Source organism: Salvia splendens, unplaced genomic scaffold (assembly GCF_004379255.2).
Source record: "Salvia splendens isolate huo1 unplaced genomic scaffold, SspV2 ctg349, whole genome shotgun sequence".
Taxonomy (NCBI): domain Eukaryota; kingdom Viridiplantae; phylum Streptophyta; class Magnoliopsida; order Lamiales; family Lamiaceae; genus Salvia; species Salvia splendens.
Genome location: NW_024598992.1, coordinates 1 through 18,972, shown reverse-complemented (window position 1 = coordinate 18,972; position 18,972 = coordinate 1). Strand labels below are relative to the sequence as shown.

At 39.5% G+C, this 18,972-nt stretch overlaps 2 protein-coding genes, 1 long non-coding RNA gene and 3 pseudogenes across 4 annotated transcripts; 1 reads left to right on the top strand and 5 right to left on the bottom strand.

The window, feature by feature from the left end:
• Positions 1 to 433: 433 nt before the first annotated feature.
• LOC121789830 lies at positions 434 to 1,940 on the bottom strand (annotated as a pseudogene).
• Positions 1,941 to 3,778: 1,838 nt separating this feature from the next.
• LOC121789824 lies at positions 3,779 to 5,996 on the bottom strand. Of its 2 annotated transcripts, XM_042188181.1 has the most exons (5): positions 5,941 to 5,996; positions 5,195 to 5,451; positions 4,908 to 5,119; positions 4,385 to 4,649; positions 3,779 to 4,301 (listed from the first exon to the last, which is right to left on the bottom strand). In XM_042188181.1, the coding sequence occupies exons 2-5, from the start codon at positions 5,447 to 5,449 to the stop codon at positions 3,993 to 3,995; spliced, it is 1,041 nt and encodes a 346-aa protein (XP_042044115.1). In that variant the 5' UTR covers positions 5,450 to 5,451; positions 5,941 to 5,996; the 3' UTR covers positions 3,779 to 3,992. The 2 variants fall into 2 exon arrangements, with proteins under 2 accessions (XP_042044115.1, XP_042044117.1); XM_042188183.1 differs by lacking the exon at positions 5,941 to 5,996 and having other exon boundaries at positions 4,908 to 5,075; positions 5,165 to 5,298.
• Positions 5,997 to 6,135: 139 nt separating this feature from the next.
• LOC121789829 lies at positions 6,136 to 11,060 on the top strand (annotated as a pseudogene).
• Positions 11,061 to 11,173: 113 nt separating this feature from the next.
• On the bottom strand, positions 11,174 to 15,003 carry LOC121789825 (cAMP-regulated phosphoprotein 21-like). Its single transcript, XM_042188184.1, has 5 exons — positions 14,517 to 15,003; positions 13,413 to 14,115; positions 12,775 to 13,138; positions 11,522 to 11,909; positions 11,174 to 11,434 (listed from the first exon to the last, which is right to left on the bottom strand). Exons 1-4 carry the CDS (start codon positions 14,767 to 14,769, stop codon positions 11,859 to 11,861), a joined length of 1,371 nt encoding a protein of 456 aa, XP_042044118.1. The 5' UTR covers positions 14,770 to 15,003; the 3' UTR covers positions 11,174 to 11,434; positions 11,522 to 11,858.
• A 536-nt stretch (positions 15,004 to 15,539) lies between these two features.
• Positions 15,540 to 16,594, bottom strand: LOC121789827. The gene is made up of 2 exons (XR_006048155.1): positions 16,492 to 16,594; positions 15,540 to 15,994 (listed from the first exon to the last, which is right to left on the bottom strand). It is a non-coding gene; the product is annotated as an uncharacterized LOC121789827 (long non-coding RNA).
• A 92-nt stretch (positions 16,595 to 16,686) lies between these two features.
• LOC121789826 lies at positions 16,687 to 18,966 on the bottom strand (annotated as a pseudogene).
• Between the last annotated feature and the right edge of the window lie 6 nt (positions 18,967 to 18,972).

The window sequence follows — 18,972 nt, the reverse complement described above, 5'->3', positions numbered from 1 at the left end:
TACTATATAATCTTGACACATGATAACTCATGTGCTCTTCTGTATGCGACCCCCATTTCCACAGTTATGTCATTGGTGATAAGACGATACTAAAAGATGCTGGCATTGAGGACTTGAAGGATATCGAAGATTTGGCTCCGCCTCCTGAGAATGCATCAACCCAGAGATGCAGGGGAGATGTTAGCTACTTTATTTGCACAAAACCCGGGAGAGGACCCGTTGTGCTAGCCGATGAAAGCCAGTCTCTTATTAACCCTGAAACTGGGCTGCCCAAGTGAATAGCCACTTTTCAAAAGTCATGTTCGAACTGAGAAAATTCAAGATGTGAACCTTTATATTAATTGTTGTAATGAGTTTTCTTGTTAAGCCATTTCATCTTGCTTTTTTACCAAATTATTGTGTAAACATCTCTTCAGAAATATAAACAAATAAATTCAGTTTGCCATATGTCTGTTTTCCATCTCATTATAATGCAAACACTATTCCTCGTACATAATTTCCTTACTCCAAAACTCATTCTAAGCTACATTCTATCAAGAGTTGGGATTAAATTCATGTAACATGAAGTCTCAACAGACACAAGAATAACAACACAGTGCAGGTATCGAACATTTCTAAAATCACTTGTCGCCTACCAGGAGCGCGTTCAAGATAGCATCTGTCGCGGTGGTGTCACCATGTGGAAACAGATGCCCAGCATTTGGCATTTCATGGTATTGTATCCACGGGAGCTTCTTCGCAATGTAGCGCTGCAGAGTGACGGAACCAAGCCATCATTATCGCCCTGCCACACGTGCACAGACCCTTCTCTGTTGAGGAAAGGATTATCAAGATCCATAGGATCAAAATCCAACTCCCAAACCCAATCATCATATCACGGTGAAGTGACTCGAACAGCCCCTGTTGCGTTGAATAATCCTGTCGACAAGCAAGATAAGAAGCTATTTGAAGTAAAAGCAGTTTCCTCAGTTTCATGCCATTCTAAAAATGAGATGAAAACAAGTACCTTGTTAACCATTGAAGCCGATAACTTTGCAAGAACTTGGAGATCCGGTGCAGTGAAATTAGGTCTTCCAGCAGCAACACTGGAGGGAGGAAACCATTTCTGAGTGTTCCACCAATAAACGAGTGAAGGAGCGTAGTGTGCCACCCGTAACGCCCATTGGTCTTGTGGGAACTGCTCATAGTATGCTTCTGTTGCTAGCTTCGCAGGAAAACCCGGCCACCAATAATTGACAACGGGTGCTATCATCACCACTCCTGCTAGCCTGCCATCATATACCAATTTCACATAACCAAACCCAAACAGTTGATCATATGAAATCAAGGAGTACTAATTGTACACAGTATCAAAGTACATTTTTTTACCTATGAGAAATGTACTTGAGGCAACCCCAAACCACTTGCCCTCCCATGGAAGTTCCAATAAGGTAAAACTTGGGGCCGAGTGCTAGTTTATCTCTGAGCTCCTCTATGTCCAACGCAATGCTCTCCATCGTTCTTTTTGGGTCAGGATCACTCTCTCCATAACCCGGTCTATCAAACGAAACCAAGTGTATCCCCAGTTTCTCAACCAATGCCTGAAAAGTACTTACAAGTCACCTTCACCAAGAGCAGAGATAGCTAACGAGAAAGGGCTCTATAACTCAAAACCATACCGATCTAGCAAAGTGCGCCTCGTTTTTATTAGAGCCAAATCCATGAACCAGAATGATCTTATAATTAGCTGTCTCTTTGGAGACTCCATGCTCCATGTAGGCTAAGTGTCTTCCATCCCTAAGTCTGATTCTAGGCCCTTCGACTGATGGGCCACCGGTGGTGCCACAGAGCCGAGGGGTTGGAGGACACAGGGCTTGGTATGACCACGCTAGTAACGCGATCAACAACACTGCTATAGCTTTCCAAACATAGCTGCCATAGAGAATACTAGTATTATACATGAGTCCTTGTGAGAGTTTAATCTCTAAAATTTAAATCAAGAGAGTGAATTTATAAAAATACAAGAGGGCAAGAATTGGTTAGCACAGTCTCTTAATCCCACCAGTCACAAAATAAAAAAACAAAAGCTTCATGTATTTTTCTTGAAATCGGTTGTAGCTTCATCAGATTATTACATTGTAATCAACTGAAAATATAAGATACATCCCAGATTCAGAATAATCTACTCCAAGAATCCAAATTCACAGCAAAAGCACAACTAAAATTTTCAAGAAACAGGATAATATGAATATATTTATGAATATGAATCTGAAAATGGAAACAAATACAACTTCTCCAACAATCCCACATATTAAAAAACAAACAAAAACACACATATAACAAGAATCTGAAATCGAATTATGTGCAATAAAAATCTCAAACAGAAATTAAGTACCAAAGCTTCAACCTTTGAGAGACAGTGTGCTCTTTGGATTGCTTCAGCTAATGAGTTAATCCACCAGTTTGAAAAACCAAAGAGCAAAGTAAACAAAGAGGGAAAAAATTCGGTTTTGTTTATGAAAATGGTGGTTGAAGTTAAATATTTTTCAAAGTGGATACGCCTACTGCATCAATAGTGATATCAGAAGCAACTAACACATTTGACTTTTATCTATTTTATAATCATATAAATTGAATTTTTTTCTTCTTTCATAATTCGTAGTATCATTTATTATTTCTTTTTATATTATAAGACCAGTAACTCATAATAATATTATTACTCGTGAAAAAAAGAGTGGAATCATAAAATGAAGAGAAATATAAGGATAATTATAAATTTATAATGATAAGATAAAAGAAATTAAATAGGAGTAATACTTCGTTATTTTGTGTTTAATTGAATATTTAAATGTAAGGATCAATAATGCATTAACAAACATGTCTAAGATTCCCTATATCTATAGCTTTCGTACAATATTTATTAGTGTCATTAAAAGCCAATGGAGAAATATCTATTTTATCGAATATAGTTTCGCACCTAAAATTTGGTAGGTGGGATAGATCAACAAAATAATGAAAATGTGGTTGTAGTAGTTTTGCCTTTTCTCAGGCTCTTGTATAAAGTTTTAAACTAATCTATCCTACATTGTAGCCATCACGTTGCAATTAATTGCGGTGAGAATATTTTAGAAGTATTTTAATAATTTATAATTTTAATATATTTTTGAAAATATTATTATTGAATTAGTTTTATTTAACATTAATATTGCTATTTGATAAAATTAAGTTTAATGGTAGTAACTATATGAATTATTTCTTATTTTTTATGTTTAACTAATTTTATTACTAACTTGGTTACCCCGAGTTTGATATAAATTTTAAAATTATTGCTGCTCAATGATAGCTTTCTAACACAGTAGTATTCATAATTTTGGATTTTAGTGAAAAAAGATGATCTAAAATAATTTGAAAGTCACTATTACGAAACTCTATGTTTTCATTTTTATAGTAGTATGTATGTACAGTTAGAAAGATATTATTGAGAGCTTTCAAATCATACTCCTAAAATTGATATAGGACAACAAAATTTAAACTTGTATCAAATTCTAAAAAAAGTAAAAGTTTATGTTTGGTAAGAAATCAAAATTTTAGTATACTTTATCAAAATTAATTCATAAAATAGATATTTCTAACATTTGTTAATTTTTTTAGGTTGTGACTTGTGACACATGTTAAATAGAGTTGCTAGGCGTAGTAAGACTAGGAGTAGTATCTTTGTCATCCATAATAGTAGTACAATAAATAAGTCATAATTACTTCTAGACAATTCACAATAAATAATTAACGTAGTAAAAGAAAATTTTATGATAATTAAAATTTGGTAATATCATTATTCATCAAGAAAGACCCTCAAAACCAGCAATCATCAATCAAATGCAATGAAAAAAATGTTTGGTCACTCTTGATGCGCAGACTTGTTCTTGTAAAGGTTCTTCACAAAAAGAATCATCTAGAATTGAAATAAAATTGAAGTAACAATCACCCTCAATGCATAAACATGAGCAAAAAAAATATCAGTGAACCATTTTATCAGCCATCAAAAGCTTGCTCAATATAGCATCTTTGACAGCAGTTTCACCACATGAGAAGAGATGTCCAGCATTTGGCAGTTCATGATATTGCACCCATGGCAGCTCCTCTGCAATGTACCGTTGAAGCGACACGGGCACGACCCCGTCATCAGTGCCATGCCACAGATGAACAGAGCCCTCCCCATGTGGGAAGGGATCCTCAAGCTGCATTGGATCAAGATCCCTGTGCCCGAATCCCACCATCATGTCGCGGTGGTAGGACTCGTGCACGCCCTGCTGCGTCGCGTACGCCTGGTCACATCAACGATCGAGCAATCATGTCAGCAAGAAACCGAAGATGCTAATGGCATTGCCCTGTGAGAGGGAAAGTGTACCTTGTGAGACACTCCTGAGGCAGCCATTTTAGCGATGATTTGGAGGTCGGGAGCTGTGAAGTTTTGGGTCCCTGCAGCAACGCTGGAGCCCGGGAACCATTTCTGAGTGTTCCACCAGTAGACGAGCCAGGGGGCGTGGCGTGCAACACGCAATGCCCACTGGTCCTGCACGGGTTGAAGATGGTATGCCTCTGTGGCTAAAGCCGGGGGAAAACTAGGCCACCAGTAGTTCACAACTGGAGCTAACAATGCAGCCCCTTTTACCCTGTCACAGTTTATAAAGTTATACAGAATTTATCAAAGAAAAACACCTAAACATATCAATAATGAACAAAATATGTGATCTGAGGCAAAATTATAGAACAAAATATGTTATCCGAGGCAAAATTATAGAGCAAAATATGTGATCTGAGGCAAAATAATTAAGCAAAATATGTGATCTGAGGCAAAATTATAGATCAAAATATGTGAAATGAGGCCAAATTATAGAGCAAAATATGTGATCAAGGCGAAACATTATTACCTGTGAGGAATGTATTTGAGGCATCCCCAGACAGCCTGTCCTCCCATGGAAATTCCGATGATGTAAAACTTTGCACCGAGTTGTAACTGAAGTCCGAGTTCTTCTATGTCTAATGCTAGGCTCTTTATGGTCCTCTTTGGGTCGGGATCGCTCTCTCCATAGCCCGGCCTATCAAAGGACACGAAGTAAATGCCCAGTTTCTCCACCAAATCCTGTTGGAAGCAAAAATAGATAATCATTTGCAATGTTCCTATTACCTCCATAGCAAAAGGGGATAACGTTGGTACCGTGGCAGTGATGGAGGCTTCGTGTTTGCTAGAGCTGAAGCCATGGACCAAGATGACCTTGTATTTGGCTGCCTCTTTGGGGACTCCATGCTCTTTGTATGATAAGTTCCTTCCATCCCTTAGTTGGATTCTAGGCCCTACGACGGGTGGCCCGCCCTTTGTGCCACAGAGGCGTGGTGGTGGTGGTGGGCGGAAGGGCCGATAAGCCCATGCCACGAACCCAATCAACAACACCACTCTAATTTTCCAAGACATTGCTGTGAATAGGGGAAAAACACATCTCAAAAGAATTCATTTCCTTCTTAGGTTATAACCCTACATTCATGGCACTCAATTTCTATGATCAAATCTAATTCTCACAAAACCAGAGGCATGGATCACTATATAGCCTTGAATTAAACACAATTTATGTGAATGTATGACTCATTGTGTGTTAGTATGCACAAAACAAAATAAAAATTGGAATAATGTGGAATTGAAAACCTAGTTTCACCATGCACCCAAATTCATAGTGCTTAAATACAGCAGAATTCAGATAATTTTTCATTTTTATTATATATTGCTAACAATAAAACCTTACAAATTCCAAAGAAACAGAGGATCATTCATGTACACACCAACATCATTAGAAATTTCCTAACAATCCCACAAAATCAACACACACATAGATATATGAACAAACCAAAATTGGAATAATGTGAAAGTGAAAGTGATCAAACAGTATGAATTCAACAAAAAATTGTCACCTCTATGATAGCTTTCTGTAGAGATTGCTTCTGCTAATGCATTGTGTGTGTGTGTGAAGTAGATAGTATTTGAAAAGTGAAAGTTGAAATGTGAAAAGCCAATATTTGAAAGTGACGAGAGAAATTCGTTTGGTAAGACTATACTTTGTGTTAACTCTTAAGCAAAGAATATTACCCAAAAAAAAAGAAGATAATATGGCCTTTATACACTTTAATGCAAAAGTTTTTTAATTTTACTATTGGAAATAAAAGCCTATGAAGTATTCAAATATTCAATAATTATATTGCTGATTGCCACACTTATACATGAAAATAAATCGTTTACATACGATAAACCATAAATTTAGTAATATATCATTGATTGAATAAGTTATTGTTTCTAATAAACTATGATGATCAATATTTTTGGATTCAAACCTTAGTCAATTACTACTAATTTATGGAGAAGTAAAGATACGTACCACTCCTAAATTTCTAATTGGTAGTATTAAGTTATTAAAAATAATTAAATAATGTTGCGAAACAGATAAACATATCTAATTAGATATTTTTGTTAATATTGTTTTTATGGAAATAAAAATCAAACGGATATTTTTGATATGGAAATATCGTGATTACTGATTAAGTTGGCTGTTCATAAGGAAATAACGATCAAGATTGTTAATCCTTAATCCTTATATATATCGATTTCCTTTACAAATCTATATAAGCAGTGCACAGAATTTTGGATCGAGATTGATCAATTCAATGGAAATCTCGGATAACAGCCTTGAATATCAAAGAGCATCAATGGATGGGTGAACAAAGTGACCGCCGCGAACATCAGGAACATTGTTTCGGAGCTGTTTGCTGAGAATCTGATTCGAGGCCGGGGTTTATTCTGTCGAACATGCCTCAAGTCCCAACTCGCGTAGCCGGGATTCACCGACGTTTTCGCAGCTCTGGTTTCTGTCGTCAACGCCAAGTTCCCTCAAGTAGGCCATCTTTTGCTGCGGAGGATCGTACTGCAACTGCAGAGGGCGTATAAACGCAACGACAAGGTTTGTATCTTAAATTCGTTTGAATATGGTTGTGTGTTATGCTGAATATGATACGAGTATTAGGATTAGTATTAATTAGTTTAGATATATTAGGATTTGCATATCTTTTCTTATATTTGTTTCTTGTTCCCTAAGCTAGTATTCTAGTATTATAAATGGGCTAGGTTGTTATCGTTTTATTCATTCAATCAATATATGAAATTATCATTCTTTTGGCTCAATTGAGTAGCAAACAAGAAACATCTCCTAAGGTTGCCGACGAGGCTGATCTCGCGCTCAACCGCCCCTTTTTGCCGTCCAAGTCACGACCCAACGTTGGGCGCTCGACAACGACGACATCTCGTTTCTTGATTTTGTGTGGAAATCGACGTTAAGGATTTAGGTCCTTAACAACTGGTGCTTTCATTGAGAGCTCATCCTCCGTCTTCGTTCATCCATAACCCAAATCTCAGCAATCAAAAAAAAGAAGAAGATATATTCTTCACCAAAAAAAAGGTACCACCGATCACCTCCCACTGCCGAGCTTCACCGCCGCCGTTATGCGGACTCACCAACAATATCAGCCCCCGCACCAGATACACCCTATTATTGCAAAACTCGATCGCATATTGGACATGATGGAATATCGTCTGGACGCAGCAGAGCGGCGCATTGACAACCGCCGTCCGCCCACTCAGCCTGAGCCAAAACCACCCTACGTCTTACGCCGCTTGGATCCACCTGATCGTCGCCCACGGACGGGATACTCGCCCATCGGGTACCGCGATTGCGCGCAGGATGCGCGCCCTCGACGCCGCGGTGGCTATGCCGAGAGGGGCCACCTATTTGATCATGGGGATCAACGAATCCAATTAGGGTTCGATCGCCACCCGATTCACGCAATGCGGCCACACCGCCCGACGTGCTGGGACCCACCAACGCAGCAGCAGGACCACAGTTACCCATCCTTAGATCACCGGCCCCGACGCGCGGAGACGTGCTGGGACCGGCCTCACCATCGGGAGGAGGTGCGAGCACCGCGAGGCCATTCTGCCTGCCACCAGCCCCACTACTTGAGCCTTCCACCGCGGGACATGTACGGTCAGCCCGCGCGGGTGACCAATCAGACCCCGGACCAGCCTTTGCGCTCGCCTACCTGTTGGGACCAGTCTGGATTGCACAAGCAGCAGGGATACCCGACAGACGACGGCGAAGATGAGCTTGGTGATTTTGAGGACTCTGTATTAGAGACAGCAACAAAGGAGACCAAGGATAGTGATGCCGACAATTCGGATACAGAATCTGTATTAAATGTTGTCATTCGATTGCCTAGTGAGAATCATGGATCTAGGGAAGGTAGAGATGGCAGACCCGAAGACCAACGAGTTTCATCGTTAGACGATGCAGATGAGGACGCTTCCATTGAGGAAGGGCCAAAGGTCATCGCCTCATTCCCGGTTGTTCAATTGCAATCAAAATCTATTGTTGAGAATTGTTGGGGAAAGAAAGAAGATGGTGCTTACACAGGTTCCCGCATAATTGTTGGTGTCTATGTGGATGTCAGTGTCAGTGATGTTACAAGCATGAAGCCTCGATTACCATCGCTCGACGCCGATGCAAGATTAATTCCTCTGCGAAATAACACGCCGTGTTTGAGCATTCATGAATGTGTGGCAGAACTTTCCATTGTAGCGTTGAATTTGGACGACCACATTAGTCTACATTTATTGATTTTTTATGGAGGTGATAAAGGGAGACATTCAGCGGTTCGATACACGTTTGATCCAGGAGGAGACGCCTCGCCAAGCTTTTGCTTTCAACTCTTGTCCTTGGTTCGTGGTTCCCACCTTGAGGACAAGGTGGATTTTAACCGTGGGGGAGTTGATACGAGTATTAGGATTAGTATTAATTAGTTTAGATATATTAGGATTTGCATATCTTTTCTTATATTTGTTTCTTGTTCCCTAAGCTAGTATTCTAGTATTATAAATAGGGCTAGGTTGTTATCGTTTTATTCATTCAATCAATATATGAAATTATCATTCTTTTGGCTCAATTGAGTAGCAAACAAGAAACATCTCCTAAGGTTGTCGACGAGGCTGATCTCACGCTCAACCGCCCCTTTTTGCCGTCCAAGTCACGACCCAACGTTGGGCGCTCGACAACGACGACATCTCGTTTCTTGATTTTGTGTGGAAATCGACGTTAAGGATTTAGGTCCTTAACAGAATATCTGTGCCTAATTGTGTGTTATACTGAATATCTGTGCTTAATTGTGCATTGTGATGAAAATCTTTTGGCTGTCAAACCATAATTTTTTTCCCCCTATTTTCGTTAAAATTCTGAAAATCTTTGCTTAATTGTGTGTTATGGTGAAATCTGTGCTTAATTGTGCATTAGGGTGAAAATCTTGTTGGCGGTCAAACCCTAATTTTCCCCACTAATTTCGTTAAAACCTTGAAAATCTCTGCTTAATTGTGTGTTATGGTGAAAAATGTGTTTAATTGTGTATTATGCTGGAAATCTTGTGGCGGTAAAACCCTACTTTTTTCCCTAATTTCGTTAAAACCTTGAAAATCTGTGCTTAATTGTGTGTTATGGTGAAAATCTTGTGGTGGTCGAACCCTAATATTTTCCCCAATTTCGTTAAAATCTTGTGGCAGACACAACTAGTTGCGGCGGTGAAATTCTTAGCTCACCTGTTGAAACAGAGGATAGTTGATGAGCTTATCGGCCTTGAGTTGCTGCTGGAGAAGCTGACCGATGATAGTGTTGAAGTAGCTGTTGGCTTTGTTGCAAAATGTGGATCCTTGCTGCAGGACCTTTGCCCCAAAGGAATGAATGGTAAGACTTAAGAGTCTGGTTTGTTATTGTTTAGGCAAAAAAACTGTAGTTGTTGATTTGCAGGATATATCTCTCTGAAACACTGTTTCTTCGATCTTATCAGGTGTGCTTGAGAGGTTGCGAGGGATTCTTCACGAAGGAGATATAGATAAGCGTGTCCAGTTCTTGATTGAAGGCCTCTTTGTGTTGCGGAAAGCAGCAAAGTTTCAGATTATGCATCCGGAACTGGACCTGGTGGAGCAGGATGACCAATTCACTCATCAAGTTTCTCTTCTCTCTTGGATGAGATAGATGGTGACAGTGGTTTAGATGTGTTCCAGCCAGATCCCCAGTTCGTGGAGAATGAGAAGATGTACGAGGACCTAAAGAAGCAAATACTACCTGAAAACGAAGATGATGAAGATCAAATTGCAGATTCAGTGGATAGCGATGAGGAAGAGGAAGAGGACGAGGAGCAGATAAAAGACCAGACCGGGACAGACTTGGTTAACCTCTGGAGAACCATCTATTTGACAATCAAGTCAAGTCTTGATTTTGAAGAAGCTGGACATAAGTTGTTGAAGATCGGCATATCTGGTCTGGAGATGGAGCTGTGCGTCATGCTTTTGGAGTGTTGCAGTGAGCAGACAACTTATCTCCGCTACTACGGACTCCTCGAGCAGAGGTTGTGTCTGACGAACAGAATCCACCAAGGGAACTTCGAAAAATGTTTTGCCGACCAGTACTCCATGATTCACCGGCTGGACACTGTTAAACTGAGAAATGTCGCAAAACTATTCCCTCATTTGCTGGCCACGGACGCGTTGCAGTGGCGCATCTTGGACTGCATTCAGTTAACCGAAGAGGAGAAGACTTCTTTGTCTCGGATCTTCCTCAAGATTCTCTTGCAGGAGCTGTCCGACCACCTGGGAATTCGGTTGCTTAATCAACGCCTGAGTCAAGACTCGTTCGAGTCTATATTTCCCAAGGACAGTCCGAAGAACACTAGGTTTGCTATCAACTTCTTCACTTCCATTGGACTTGGTGGGATCACAGAGAACCTGCGTGAGTATCTCAAGAACATGCAGAACGAAGGAAAGCAGAAGAAAAGGAAAATTAATGTATAGTACTCCTAGTTAATCTCGTAGTAAATTTTAGTATGGTTGTTATCTAAAAATTTTGAAATGTGTAAAAGGCTATATATGTGAATTGAAATATATTTCCATTGTGATTGGACCATATGGAGTGTTCATAATTAAAACAATTTAATTAGAGTTATGACACGAACAGATGATTATATGAATAAGTGAAGTTTTCTTTATTATACTTGACGTATCTTATTAAGGAAATTAAGATGCTATCTCAATTAATTGTATAAGTAAAAATTAGACTAAAAGGAGAATCCAGTTCTCAATTAAGATATAGTAATTCACAGTTAGAATAGCAACGATGGCAACAAACAACAGAAGGCGTAAAATGGGGCATTACAATTGCTATCATGGAATTTAAGATGATCAATCAAACTCAAGCATAAGACAAGTCATAATAGCCACAAGTCTAAACAAATTATATTCAGCCGACTAACAGACGGCAATATCCTCACTTGATACATTCTTCATCCTGCGTCGCAGTCAGCCATATATGTACCGGTGCTGTGACAACAAAGCAAATCGGAATAAGATAAAAATCCAATTTTATTTTTTTCAACAAAGAAGAGATGAAAGCTAGTAGTAATATACCCCATGACGAATGCAGAACACTGATATGTTGCAGTTCATGGGTGGATTTTCATCATCATCATCATTACAAGCAGTAGCAAAGCAGAGGTCTAGGGAACTCATAGTACAATCTTTTGCATTGCCACTGTTCTCATGCTCCGTCTACACGACGAAAGCCATATAAACTGAGAGTAGCTGAATGGGTACAAGCAAAGAGCACATGATTGAGCACCATCCAGCATATCTCAGTTTCTTATGCCTGCACCCCACTCGGTTGGGCCAAATTTGCTGCCCTAGCAGCAACAGGTCAACCACACCCAACTCGATCCTGAGAGGGTGCAGGCATGGCCCAAGCCCCTCACCGGGGCCGGGCTAATCCGAAACTTGCATCAGGTTGTTGCTGATGAGACTGAAAAGAGAGATGAGTTCAACTTAGGATCATAAATGATTGTCGAGAAATGTCTATGTCCATTAAACTAAACAAGGTAGACAGAGATGAGTTCAACTTAGGATCATAAATGATTGTCGAGAAATGTCTATGTCCATTAAACTAAACAAGGTAGACAGGCCCTTAAATAAACTCATTAAATGAGACTAGTCCCTCAAAACAATTATAAAAATGAATGCACACACATCAGTAACACTGTATATGATAATGCACCTGGGATTGGAGGATAGTAGTTAGCATGTGTCACTACAATACATATCCAATTAGTCACTCGTGTTAGCAAAACTTGTCATTATTGAAGTTATAGAGCAACCAGCAATGAAAACAAAGATAAACTCCTTACCCTAACCAACCATAGGGTGATACTATATGCAGTCAATTGCTTCATCAGTTACAGGAAACTTACAGCAATCTTACAACTTTCAACATCAAAGTTTTATTATTTAAACAAGAATGGGTTATTAAAGAAAAAAAGAAACATTTCAGAGTCTCAGACATGTAAGGAAACAAACTTCTACAATCTACATGGATCATAACAATAAGCAAATGTCTATTGATTCCCAGTGCTACTTTTATCTAGAGTAAATGAGTAATATTGTCAATTTATTATGAAAGGACAGCATTAATCCATAAACTGCACATGGAAGTGATGCATAATCCAGCAGCTCCATTATATGCTAAAAACCAGAAATAACAGATAACTTATATCATGAAAATACACTTAGGAACAGTTTCCCCTCAAATATTATTAATGATTCCAAGTCCTATGATGTGTGACCTTTAAGCACATCATGATAACTGAAGTGATGCATTTTACATATCATACCTGTGAAAAAGGCTGGTGAACTGGATCAAGAGGATGGAGATATGGCATTCCAGGTCGTTGACAAGGGTATTGGGGAGAACGTAAATAAAAACCAGAGTTTGGTGGGGCATTTACATGACCAGAGTTAAAAGGAGGCATTTCTGCATGACCATATCCAATGCCAGCTGGAGGAGATGGAGCAATCCACGTCCCTGGTATGTGTTGAGGAAGATGCATGGGTTGGTGCTCTGAAGAAATTGGGGGTCGGTGACCAGATCCAAGCTGTGGGAATTCAGTGTTGTAATTCACTGCAGGTGCATACATAGGCTGAATGGGGTACGGACTTCCACTAAATCCAAAGCCAGGATCAAACCTCTGCAAGTATCTGGAAAGAAAAATGATATACTAATGTGAACTGATTATAAAGATAATGTGCATCTTTTGAAGCTGTTCTAGAGGTCATTAACATACTACTATTTCCACAAGGACACTGCATTGTACTAGGATATCACCAGACAAACTAATAGTAATATGCATTCCACAAAAAAGATAATATACGAGGAAATCATATCTTGATAGGAAGAGATCTGAAATGGTAAAAGATAAAAAGGACTATTGGAAAGAGGTAAAAAGTATTGGAAACGGAAGATTAAATATACCTGTCATAGTTCCTGTCATAGTCAGGATCTTTCCGTTCAACTTCGCGGTCCCTAAAGACCGCCACCCGACTATTTGTCTTTGGTCTTCCAATTGGTTCTCTCTCTGTCCTACTCTTAGGTAACCTACTGCTAGATGTCGAAGACTCGGACAAGCTTCTGGCAATAACCCCATCGGATCCACCACCTCTCTCTTCTGCCTTGGTTAGTCCTAAGGAACCATGCTGGAAATTATCATGAATCCTGCCATCACTTCCCTGTCTTGCAGCATAACTCCGCATAGAGCTGTTCGAACTAAATATCCGAGCCCTAGCCCTATTGTATTCCTCCTTTCTTTCTTCAACACTTTTTGCACTGTTTGATTTTTCAGAATGCGCATTCGAATTGCTATTATTTAGATGCCCTTTTTGTGGCCTCTGCTTGATTGCAACCTTAACCGCACCAGAGTCTTCATTAGGTAGATTTACAGGGATGTTAGCAAGACGAATCAAAGGAAGACGGATATTAGAAGTCTTGCGAACAATAATTTTGGAGCCAGAGCCATCAAGAAGGTTATTATCCAATAAAACCATGGATTGCAATGAGTAGTGCTGTGCAACACGGTGAGCAGCCAAGCGTAAATAAGAAGTGGGCAACTGTTGGAATTCCATCTGCTCCCTTGTAGGGTCCCGAATGAACTTCTCCACATCCTGCTCCATTCTCAACACTGCACAAACATGTCATCTCATAATTTTTTATAGATTCAAGACAAAAGATGACGAGCAAGGTACTAATATACTGTTGATGACCATGGCATAACAATCATCAGGTACAAACTTTCTAGCTGGATTGAAAACCATCAAAATTCAAAATTTGTGTTAAAGATTGTCAATTATTTTGGGAGCCAATAATAAACATTGATCAAACCAATAGATTGTTTTTTTACAGATCGAGCTTGAATTATATATAAGCTTCTTAATCTATTTTTATCAATCCAGGCCTGAAGGGAAGACAATTCAAGCATTTAAGCTCGGTTTTCCAGTCATGAATACAGAGGTAAAATTGAGAATTTCATGATTCAAAACCTGCACAGCTCTTCAATTAGCAGTCGGAGATGGAAAAACTCACCAGAGAGCCGCTCACGAGGATTTTGTATAGCTTCCCGTAGAAACTGATCTACTGTGTTGATCAAATCCTCCGAAACACCCAAAGCCGGTGCGGATTCCTCAACTCTCTCCTCCTGCTTGTTGGAGTTGATACTAGAAGACTCCTTTCTGGAGGAGTGCATGAGGCGGCGCATGCCCTCCTCCACGTCAGCAACCTCCCACGACTCCGGGCCGTCCTCCACAGAGCCCAGCGATGACGCTCCGGAGCCTTCCATGGCTTCTTCGAATAATCGTGGCCGATTAGTCTTCAATGCTTGGTTATTGAACAGAAAATCGTCAAATCCAGCTCGAATTCGAGAGAATATGAGTGTCCGATTCGAAAGAGCCGTCGAATTTCATCTAAACCGCGCGCTGATTGGGGGAAAAGGTGAAGTTTTGATTAGGGTTTGTAGAGAGAGAGGGAGACGATAGAGGAGAGAGAGGTCAGCACGTGCAAGCCACATGATGCCTTTCTTCGGGGAATATGAATGGATTCTACTCGGTGGGAATGTACCACTTTCTATAGGAATGGTACAACTGTAAGATTCAATTAAATAAATTCATAAAATATTTATTTCATGAAGGGGAATTAGTGTCACAAGGGTACTCCCACATATGTGAAGCTTATAAATCTTTAAACTTATAAATTTGAACTTGACATCATTGAAATTCAAATTTTATTATTCATATACGGTTATTGCAAATGAATTTAAAAATATTAGCATAAGAAAACTAATGGGATATATAAAATCATCTAAAGAAAATAGATGGGTAGGACTACAATACATGGGTAGTAGTAGTACTTATAATTATAAGTCAATTTAGGTATTTATATTTTATCTTCAACTTTAAAGTTCACTAAAAATAAATAATTTTAAATTTGTAGCCGATTATAAATGACGTGGGAATGACATGATAAAATTACTATTAAAACGATAAGTTAACATGTTACAACGATGGGGCTAGCAGGTTCACAGAAAATTTGTGAGTATCTCAAGAACACGCAAAAAAAAAAGTTTGTTCCTTATACTTGACTCACACAGCATTGGGATGTTTTTCATATGTAAATTTATTCTGTTTTTGTGAAATAACAGAAATGGGGATTACAAGATGTAGATGGGGTACAACAATAAGCAGAATAAACTAGAAAAACATTAGCAGTTTTTAGAGAGAGAGAGAGCTGTGCTTCAATGGCATAACACTGATAAGGACTTTGAATGTGTTGAAGAAACATGTTTCTACTTGTGAGGTGTTGCTGAAGTAGAGCTGGTGTTGAGCTGCATGGCCTCTATTTCTTGAAGCTTCTGCTTTATTTGCAACCAGGCCTGATTCTCCTGGCTGATTCTCTCGGCTATCTTGCGCATCTTTTCGTTCTCACACATCAGCTTAAAGTTCTCCAAGTAGAGCTCCGTGTTCTGCTTCTCCATGTCAAGCTCCGACTTCTGCTTCTCCATGCCTCACCTGTGCTTCAAGTGCAATCAACTCAGGTGTTGTGTTCGTTGTTAAGACAATTGATCTTGTATTTATACCAAGAGAAGAGCAGAAAAAGCAACAATAGTTGGGTTAAGACAGTCTGTAAAGGTTCTGAAATTGCCAAATTTGGTGGTGTGGTATGCAATGTGAGTGTGAGTGGCAATGAGACAATTATGTCAATGTGTGAGTATTAAGTCTAGTGGCAATGAGATAATTATGTCAATGTGTGAGTGTGAATGGCAATGAGATAATTATGTCAATGGGTGGGTGTGAGTGGCAATGAGACAAATATGACAATGTGTGAGTATAAGTGGCAATGAGACAACATCTCTTGCAACCCTCCAGGTAATGCAGTTAGTTAACAAATAATCATTAATTAATAAAACTCTAAAGCACAAATTAGGACATTATAATCCTAGTGCAACATAAAATGGGGCGTTATAATTGCTAGTATCAGTAAGCAAAGTCATGACCACAAGTCTAACCAAAATATTTTCAGCCAGACAAACATCGCTCCAACAGATGGGAATATCCTCACTCGATACATTCTTCGTCCAGAGTTGCAGTCAGCCATATGTGTACTGGTCCTGTGACAACAAAGTGAACCGTAATAAGATCAAAATTTGTGTTTATTCTGTCAAGAAAGAAGAGATGAAAGCAAAGCAATCGATATACCCATGACAAAAGCAGAACACTGATGTCAAAGCTCTGATATGTTGCAGTTCATGGGTGGATTTTCATCATCATCATTACAAGCAGTGGCAACGCAGAGGTCTAGGGAACTCATACAATCTTTTGCACTGCCACTGTTCACATGCTCCGTCTACATGACGAAAGCCATATAAACTGAGAGTAGCTGAAGGGGCACAAGCAAAGAGCACATGATTGAGCACCATCCAGCATATCTCAGTTTCTTATGCCTGCACCCTACTCGGTTGGGCCAAATTTGCTGCCCTAGCAGCAACAGGTCAACCATGCCCAACTCGACCCTGAGAGGGTGCAGGCATGGCCCAAGCCCCTCACCGGGGCCGGGCTAATCCGAAACTTGCATCAGGTTGTTGCTGATGGGACTGAAAAGAGAGATGGATTGAATTTAGGATCATAAACTAGAAATGTCTTTGTCCATTAAACTGAACAAGGTAGACAGACAGGCATTTAAATCAACTCATTAAATGAGACTAATCCCTCGAAACAATTATATTAATGAATGCACAAATACATAAGTACCATGGTATATATAATGCCCCAGACCAATGAAGATAGTAGTTAGCAATTTAGCATGCGTGACTATGGTATATATCTAATTAGTTACAAGGGTAAAAATGAATCCCAGGCCCAGGGAAGTACAATTGTACCCTCTCATAAAGTCCGGATCAATAAAGAAATGCATTTCTGCTCCACTGTTGCAATAGACACCTAGGGCACCATAGGCAATTAGGCATTCAAGTAATAACACGTAGGGCGAACAACATATGCACTTCTAAGCACAGTTAGAAAACTGAGCAACAGAAGGAGATCCAATGCCTAAGGACAAAGCTATCATGAGCTGCGACTAGTGTAAATGCAAAAAAAGCAAAGACAGAAAGTTACAAACTATTTTAGGTCAACTCCTCTAACCAGCTCTCTATAATTTTATAGAAAGGATGGTTTTCATATAAGTAACTAGCTGATAGATGAGTAAGTTGAATGGGATAAAATGTCCATTTATGGTCATGAAAAGCCATACAAGAAAACATAAACATTCCAAAAGTCTCCTACAACTCAGGAGTAGCATCTTCTTTGTTGGAACTCATTACTCTTGTTAGAACAATTTGTCATTCTTGAAGTTATTGAGCAACCAGCCATGAAAACAAAAATGACTTCCTTGCCATAGCCATCCACAGGATGTAAAAGGTGCAAAACTAAAGAGATGTGAACACGTGGCCTTTAAAGCACATCATGAACTGAAAAGATGCACTTCACATATCATACCTGTGAAAAAGGCTGGTGAACTGGATCAAGAGGATGGAGATATGGCATGCATCACAGGTCGTTGACAAGGGTATGAGGAGAATGTAAATAAAGACCAGAGTTTGGTTGTGCATTTACATGACCAGAGTTAAAAGAAGGCATTTCTGCATGACCATATCCAATGCCAGCCGGAGGAGATGGAGCAATCCACGTCCCTGGTATGTGTTGAGGAAGAGGCATGGGTTGGTGCTCTGAAGATATTGGGGGTCGGTGACCAGATCCAAGCTGTGGGAATTCAGTGTTGTAATTCACTGCAGGAGCATACATAGGCTGAATGGGGTACGGACCTCCACTAAATCCAAAGCCAGGATCAAACCTCTGCAGGTATCTGGAAACAAAAATGATATATCCATGTCAACTGATTAACAAGATGATGTGCAATCTTTTGATTTGAAACTATTCTAAAGATCATTAACATATTACTATTTCCTCAAGGACAGCATACTACATTGTAAGATATCACCACACAAACTAACAATATGCATTCCCTAACTAAGATAATATACAAGGAAATCATATCTGGAAATGAAGAGATGGTAAAAGCCTGAATGATATTTGAAACAGGGAGATTCAAAATACCTGTCATAGTTCCTGTCATAGTCAGGATCTTTCCTTTCAACTTCATGGTCCCTAAAGATCGCCACCCGACTATTTGTCTTTGGTCTTCCAATTGGTTCTCTCTCTGTCCTACTCTTAGGTAACCTACTGCTAGATGTCGAAGACTCGGACAAGCTTCTGGCAATAACCCCATCGGATCCACCACCTCTCTCTTCTGCCTTGGTTAGTCCTAAGGAACCATGCTGAAAATTATCATGAATCCTGCCATCACTTCCCTGTTTTGCAGCATAACTCCGCATAGAGCTGTTCGAACTAAATATCCGAGCCCTAGCCCTATTGTATTCCTCCTTTCTTTCTTCAACACTTTTTGCACTGTTTGATTTTTCAGAATGTGCATT

Coding starts and splice junctions, on each gene's coding strand:
- LOC121789825 (XM_042188184.1), bottom strand. CDS start 14,769: ATGGAAGGCTCCGGAGCGTCATCGCTGGGCTCTGTGGAGGACGGCCCG. Junction 14,116..14,516: donor TCCTCGTGAGCGGCTCTCTG/GTGAGTTTTTCC, acceptor ATGTTTGTGCAG/TGTTGAGAATGGAGCAGGAT. Junction 13,139..13,412: donor TATGACAGGAACTATGACAG/GTATATTTAATC, acceptor TTTTCTTTCCAG/ATACTTGCAGAGGTTTGATC.
- LOC121789824 (XM_042188181.1), bottom strand. CDS start 5,449: ATGTCTTGGAAAATTAGAGTGGTGTTGTTGATTGGGTTCGTGGCATGG. Junction 5,120..5,194: donor AAGCCTCCATCACTGCCACG/GTACCAACGTTA, acceptor TGCTTCCAACAG/GATTTGGTGGAGAAACTGGG. Junction 4,302..4,384: donor CCTCAGGAGTGTCTCACAAG/GTACACTTTCCC, acceptor TGATGTGACCAG/GCGTACGCGACGCAGCAGGG.